The sequence below is a fragment of the Galeopterus variegatus genome, unplaced genomic scaffold (genome assembly GCF_000696425.1).
Source record: "Galeopterus variegatus unplaced genomic scaffold, G_variegatus-3.0.2 Scaffold176, whole genome shotgun sequence".
Taxonomy (NCBI): domain Eukaryota; kingdom Metazoa; phylum Chordata; class Mammalia; order Dermoptera; family Cynocephalidae; genus Galeopterus; species Galeopterus variegatus.
Genome location: NW_007726287.1, coordinates 640,487 through 647,646, shown reverse-complemented (window position 1 = coordinate 647,646; position 7,160 = coordinate 640,487). Strand labels below are relative to the sequence as shown.

The 7,160-nt window shown below is 51.8% G+C and overlaps 1 protein-coding gene across 1 annotated transcript in view; it reads left to right on the top strand.

Moving 5' to 3' along the window:
• Nucleotides 1-439: 439 nt before the first annotated feature.
• AK8 (adenylate kinase 8) overlaps nucleotides 440-7,160 on the top strand; it is a 136,434-nt gene continuing 129,713 nt past the window's right edge. Inside the window, exons 1-2 of the mRNA XM_008563686.1 lie at nucleotides 440-547; nucleotides 6,639-6,688. Coding sequence (XP_008561908.1) covers nucleotides 442-547; nucleotides 6,639-6,688 — 156 coding nt within the window. The 5' untranslated portion in view covers nucleotides 440-441. The remainder of the gene's footprint in view (nucleotides 548-6,638; nucleotides 6,689-7,160) is intronic.

Here is a 7,160-nt window from a genome sequence, read left to right as displayed (position 1 = left end):
GCAGGAGATTTACCTAGTGCCCATGCTAAGGAAGGTGTGTTCCCATTGAGACCTGAGGACTGAGTAGGAGTTAGCCAGGTCGAGAAAGAGGAAGAAGCATTCCAAGCTGAGGGAACAGCACTTGCTAAGGCTGAGGGGGAATGAGGGTGTGTAGGAACCGAGAGAAAGCTTGCATGGGAAGCACAGAGGGACGCAGGAGACACGGCCGGGGACTGCCTTCTCTGTGCTGGGGCGCTGTCCCTCCAGCTCTGCCTGCAGGTGCCTCCCCAGCAGCACACGGCCCCTCCCATGCCTCTGCTCACAGGGCCCAAGCAGATGCCAGCTGGGGCAGGGGCTGGGTCTCGTGCTGAAGCTGTGTTTGGTGGGGTGCAGTGAAGAGAGCAGGCCCCATAGCTGGCATCCATGGTGACCAGGGTTGCCCTGCAGGTGTTAACCACCTGGATGTCTGCCCTGTGCCCACAGACCATGCTGGAGCAACTCCTGATCCACCAGCCCAAGGACCCCATCCCCTTCATGATTGAGCACTTGCATCAGAACAACGATCATGGTGAGTACTCGGGCGGGTTTCCTCCTCCAGGGACCTTACCGCGCCCTGGGCACAGCTGGGAACCACCCTGACCTACCTGTGTCTGTAGGGGGTCAGAATGAGGTGGAGAAGGGTTTTGATAACATGGAGTGGTGTTTAATTGAAATTGCCTAATTTCTTTTGGAGCACAACTAATAAAAAATTCTCTTGCCAAGTTATTAAAATGAAAACCTCAGAATGGCCCATGGTATCAATTATTAATGCTTTTGCCTGCCCTAGCTGATGTCGCCTGTTGGGTTTAAGCTCTCTGATCACTCCGCTTGTCAGGTGTAAATTTGGTTTCTCGTCTACCTAGACAGGCAAACACTTGGGTTTTTCTGATGGTCTTGTGATTGGCGCCTGTTAATGAGTTCCAGAGCTCCCCAAACCTCAGCCCGCGTGCAGGTTGGCAGACCCAAGGCCAAAGCACAGAACCGGGGAGGTGGGTGGCACTCAGGCAAAGAAAGCCCCTCACTCCATCCCACAGTTTGTGAAGTGGGGGGTCATTCCCATGCAGTGTGAGCTTCAGGGAGAACTGGCGTCTGGGAGCTTTAATGTTTCTTTCATTGGAGCGGTGGGCACTTAGAAGGAGCTACTGGCACGCCAGTGAAATTAGCACCTGGTGCATCTGAGAAGGAAGAAGACCTGAGATGCCCCGTGGTGGGGTTCAGAAGGCCCAAGGTGAGAAATGCTTCTAAGTAGTTTTTTAAAAGTGAGAGGAGGCTCCAAACACGCAGATGCACCCGGCTCATGGCCCTTTTCCAGTGCCATGCACGCAGGTCCTGGTGCAGTCCCAGGCTTGGCTGTGCAGCTTCAGAATAAGGAGCTTCTTGGGTCCCAATGTCATGACAAAAGCTAAGCAGGAGGCTCAAAGGGAGCCCCAACAGTGCCCTTTTCTGAGCCTCTAGTTAGGCACGAGTGGCCGATTGTCTAGGCATCCCCTTGTTCAGCTGACATTGGCTGAGAGCCTATATAACCCAGGTGGAGAGAGAGCCCTGATGGGGCAGCCCAGGAGAACCTCCTTCTCGAGCTGTTCAGCTTGCCGTCTCCCCAGCCACACCGTTCCCGGGGCGGTGTACTTTGCCTTGCAGACTCTGCTAGGAGGCCTCCGTCCTCTAGGTGGCTGTGTATTATGCGGCGCAGGTGGGAGGTTCTGCTTCAGAATTCACCTGCTATGCAGGGTGGGTGTTAAGCCCACTCTTCTCTCTTGGCAGTCCTTCCTGCTGCAGACTGAGGTGCACCCCCCACCCCCAGGCTCACCTACGGCTCGTTTGCCCATGGAAGACGTTTCTACATCCCCCGACCCTGACCCCCGTCCCACCGAGGCTGAGCGGGAGCTGGGAGCTGGGGCGTTGCTCAGCTCTGATATTTGAGGCTGCAGGCAGCCCCTGCAGCCCCTGCTCCACTCACTCATGCTGCTGCCACCCCAAAATAAAGCACAGCAAGGGAAATAATCATAATAAATAAAGCACAGCACAGGGAAGGGAGCTCATAGCAAAGGGAAATGACAGGAAATGCCAAGTCAAAGGTCAAAGTTAAAGTAAAAGCAGAGCAGAAAAGCGGAACAGGAGTGGAGCGAAAGCTGAGTGAGAAGATCACAAAGTGAGAAGTGCCGGCTTGTGGCTCACTTGGGAGAGTGCGGTGCTGATAACACCAAGGCCACAGGTTTGGATCCTACATAGGGATGGCCGGTTGGCTCACTGGCTGAGCCTGGTGCTGACAAAGTGAGGTGAGGCGAGGGTCCACGTGGGTCGCCCCCCATCCCTCCGGCCACCGCTGCCAGGACCCTTTGGCTCATTGTTTTCAACGTTACCTAATTAAATGTAAAGAGACTGTGAGAGATTCTTGCTTTCTCTTGGCCTCAGTTTCCTCATTTGTAAAATGGGCATGTTTGGTTAACCCAGATGGAGAGGCCTGCTCAGTGGCAGCTGCTCAGTGGCGGCTGCTGACAGAATGACAAGCACTGGTGCTCCCACTGCCTGGGAGGGGGGCCGTGTTGAGTTTCCACTTGTGGAAATGTTGAAGAGATTTTCTTAAATTAAAAATCGTGCTTGATGATAGTATAACCATTTGAACTCAGATCGATGGGGCTGTCCCGGCACTTTCCGCTACTGGTTTGAAAAGCCTGCTTGGGGTGAATGTTCCATGCTCTGTGTTCCTAAACCATTAACCTCGAGGTTTGGCGAGGCCCCTGGCCTACAAATCCAAGAGCCTGAAGTTTGAGGCAGATTCCATCTTTTCTCCGTGTTTTGATCTTGCTCCTCTGTGTACGATTTAATTCTCAGTGTTGAACTATCCACTTCATGAGGATTCTTAAGTTCAAACATCATCTTTCTGGTTTGGATGCAAAGCAGCTGATGCTGGCTGGACGGCCACCTCCACGGCCACCTCCACCACTGCCAGGGCCACTCTCCATTCACTCGTGGGCTGCCCTGCAGGGAGCCTTTACTCCTTTCTGCATGTTATACCAGTGAAGCAAAAACGTGGGGGGAGGAGGAGCGGCAGGGGACACGACCTTGCTTTTGTGACTTTCCCAGGAGTGGGGAGAAGCCTGGATTCAGTTTAACCCAATCCTTACATGTTCTAGAAGAGTGTAGGAGGCTCGGAGAGGTCCCATGGCATCCAACAAGCTTTTCTGTCCCACTAGGCTAGTGGGTCAGATTGTCGTGCCTCCTCCCAGCCTCAACCCTCTGCTCACTGGGCATGGCGTTAACTGCGACACACAGTGACATAGCCAGTGACTGGAGCAGAGGGAGGGAGGGCTCCGGACTCTTCCCGGTGAGCATGCCCATGAGGGAACGAAGGGAGCCACAGTGCATGGGCTGGCAGCCCCTTCGCCGCGAGAAAAGCAGATTTAGTACAAAGTGAGCATTTACAGTAGCCCTGGGCAATATTAAAGCAGGCGATGGTGTATATAATGGTATGTTTCGTTTTTTATCAAACGTTTGTCCAAGAAAGCAGTGTATTAGAGCTCCAATACCTAAGGGTTTTCTTGTGAATTTTAAATCATGCTCCTAGTTAAACCTCAAAAGGATCTGTGGATGGAAAGGTTTTTTGATTTCCTTTGAAGTGGTTGGAAGAAGTTGATTACTCTTGGCAGTCAGCAGCCTTTTATGACACTGTTTATAAATAATTACTCATGAGCAGGGCTGGAGTTTCAAGGTGTTAGATTTTAAGAAACTGAAATTAATCACATAAATGTGTGCGAGAAATTAGGTGGGGAGAGAGACCGTGGATGTTGCCGTTTTAAAGTATTTTCATAGATGTGTACAATTTGGGTGCCACTTACAGGAACCTGGGAGGGGAGGGCTTCCCCTCCAGCCTTTCAGCCAAGAACTTTTTTTAAGATATGAACGTGCAACTTGGGAGTCAGGCCCGTTCCCAAAATGCCCCTATCAAGATGCATCTTCTGTCTCAGCCTCCTCAAGCCCTGAGCCTGTTGGGTCTGGCCCACGTCCCAAGGAACTTCAGTGGAGGCCTGTGGTGGGAGCCCTGGAGAGGCAGCAGAGTGACAGGTGTACCAGCAGGCCCGTGGTCCCCTGCTGCTCCCTTACCTTGACTTTGGCCAAGTGGGCATCCTCCCTTGGTCCAAGTGAACCCTCTACTTCATGGCCCCTCCCTCCCAAACCTTGCATGGCACCCAGCTCCCATCCCACATCATCCTCTGATGACCAAGTGTCTCCCAAACTACCTCATTTCCAGACTTGTCCTGCAAGCCATGTTTTTCACCTGTATGGCTTCTCTGTCCCAGGTGGATGGCCCTAGAAGGCCTTGCTCCAGGTTACAGACCTAGAGCAGAGAATGGGCCACTGAATCCCTGCTCTGGCTTCCACCCCAGAAGCTAAAAATACCTTCCTGTCTTCCACAATGGCCAAGGCCTGGGCCTGCTACCTGAGCTTCACCGGTCAGGTGAGCCTAGACTCTGGATCATTGTCGAGGAGGTGCTCTCCCTGGGGGTGCTCAGGGCCTAGTTTCTGGGTGGCAGTGGTGGTGTGGCTGGTGGCTGCCCAACAGCCCACATCTATCAGCAGCGTCATGGGCACAGGCTGCGCTGTCTGGAGCCTGCTATGGCAGTGCTGTTCCTCTAAACCACCAAGTGGTCCTAACTGGAGCATCATTCCTGGTGAGGTAGCCCTGGGCCTGGCTTCCCAGCCTGTGGGATTATGTGTGCCATGCTGGCCTTTGAATAAACCCCTTCTCGACTCGGCTGCATTGGGTTGCTGTGGCTTATACTTGAGAATGCTGCCTGGCAGAGGGAGCCCTTTGTAAGGCAGTAGCGATGGTGGTGACAAAGGTGACAAACCCTCAGTGACCACAGAAAGAGATGGGGACAGCCAAGGAAGCCGCCCCTGGAGGCTGCCGCAGGTGCAGCTGTGTGGGTGGCTCCTCGCAGTTCTGCCAGCCGTGGGGATGGTAAAGGAGGAGAGACACTGTCCCCTCCCTCAGGGAGCCTGCTGTTCCATGGGGGACAGTGGTACCACTGGCTTCTTGGCAGTGGCATTACTTCCCGAGGTGGAAGGCAAACACAGCAGCCACTTGATCGTGATCCTCCAAGGCGGGCAAGAGCAAGAATCTCAGAGGAGGCGGAGATGGGCACCTGGGGCGGCTGCTGGGGGGCTGGGGTGAGGACATTCCTGACTGGGAAATGACAAGTGCCAAGACAGGAATGTGGAAGGAACATCTACAGGAAGAATGAGAAACTCCCAGGCTTCTCACATCGAGGGAGAGGATTGTTCAGGCCTCCCAGGTGATTCTCTGGATCCCCAGCTAATCGAGGCTCTGGAGGGCAATGTTGTTAGGGTGACCAGGACATCCCAGCCTTCTGTGCAGGCCCTGCTCCTTAGGGTCCAAGGGAACTAAAGGGACACAGAGACCTTGAGCCAGAAGAATATTGGGAGCTGTGTCCATCACACTGTGGTGGGCTGGAAGCACCCCAGCCCGAGCCTGACTTGGAGAGAGAAGTGTCTGGAACAGCTTACCAAGCTGGCGCATCCCAGCGTTTCCCTGGCAGTAGCCCACGCTGCTGCCTTATGCAGGGCCTCCTGCCTCCAACATCCCTTGGCTCACATCACAGCAGCAGGAAGGGCTGTGGGCTTCAAAGAAGCAAGTTTCCTATATTTCACATGTCACACATTTGCAAAATGAACCACATTTGCAAATGTGCAGAAATGAAGAACACAACAGGAGTTTCTAAAGCAAGTGCTTAGGAACACACGTAAAAACCAAAGGAGCAGCGGAAAGCCTGGATGCGTGTGCCTGACGCTTCATGCCCTTGAGGAGAGAGCAGTTCCCTTGCCAGAGACGGGGGCAGAGGATGACCGACTCATCCTCTTTATCGTGGGTTCATCTGTCCAGTCACCACCTCCTGCTTCCTTCCTTTTAACCCAAGTGCACACGCCTTTCAGCACCTTTCTTTCGATGGTAATCTCTTTGCTGATCACCAGCCCCTGCTCAATAGTCTGGTAGATGCTTTAGGAATCGCGCAGGGCCACGAACATTCCAGAACTGAGACTATAACCACAAAACAAGCTGCCAGTTTTTTTCATTTGCATAGAAATGACATGTTTGAAAACAAAGCCTTTCCTATCTTGGGTTTTATAAATCTGGCCCATACACTCCAGGCTTTTCCCTGTCATTTCCTTCTGTAAAATGATGGGAATACCATTTGCTAAGTAAAAAGGCATAAATATAAACAAAAGCTTTGAAGGTCAATTTACATAAAATACAGCCTTATTTGAGAGAGCGTCCCTGAGACAAAGTCCCTGTTTAAAATGCTTTATGGTGTTTGAAATCCCAATTGTTCTTGATATTTATTAGTTTGGCGAACAAGTTATTATGTCCATGTCCCCTTGGAGATAGAAAAATAAACCATCTCAGTGATCACTTACCTCTCTAAACACTGAGAATATGTTCTATGGCAAGAGCATCTCACAGCCTCTGGTTACAAATGGCCGTGTCAGTGTCAGAAAATGAAATCTAGGGAGAAGAGAAATAAGTACACCTGGAATGCCATAGACGTGGGAGGCTGCTTTATCATCCCGAGTGGTGACATTCAAATCTTTTTATTCCACAGTGCCGAAGATTGTAATATTAGGTCCACCTGCCTCGGGGAAAACAACTATTGTAAGTGTATGATATTAAGTGTTGTGATGCTGTAATATCTCATTTATCCTCCAGAGCTGGAATGAGACTGTGCCACAGTGAATTTTCAGCATGACTGAAATTGAGATTCTGGTACAGAATCTTAAGATTCATTCTTAAAATGTTAATTATGAACTATTTCAAACAATCGGAAAAGCACAGAAACTATATCATAGATATTCATGTACCCAACTCCCAGATTTTACACAAATTTCTCACTTTGCCATGTTTGTTTTGTTGGCTCTCTCTCCACTTTAAAAAAGATACAACTTGGGGCCGGCCCGGTGGCGCACTGGATAAGTGCGCCGCTTGGGAAGCGCTGTGGCGCTCCCGCCCAAGGGTTCGGATCCCACATACAGACCGGTTCCCGCTCACTGGCTGAGCGAGGCGCGGGAGCAGCACCCAGGTTTGCAATCCCGTTGCCGGTCCCCGGTCCGGTACGGGGGCAACACTG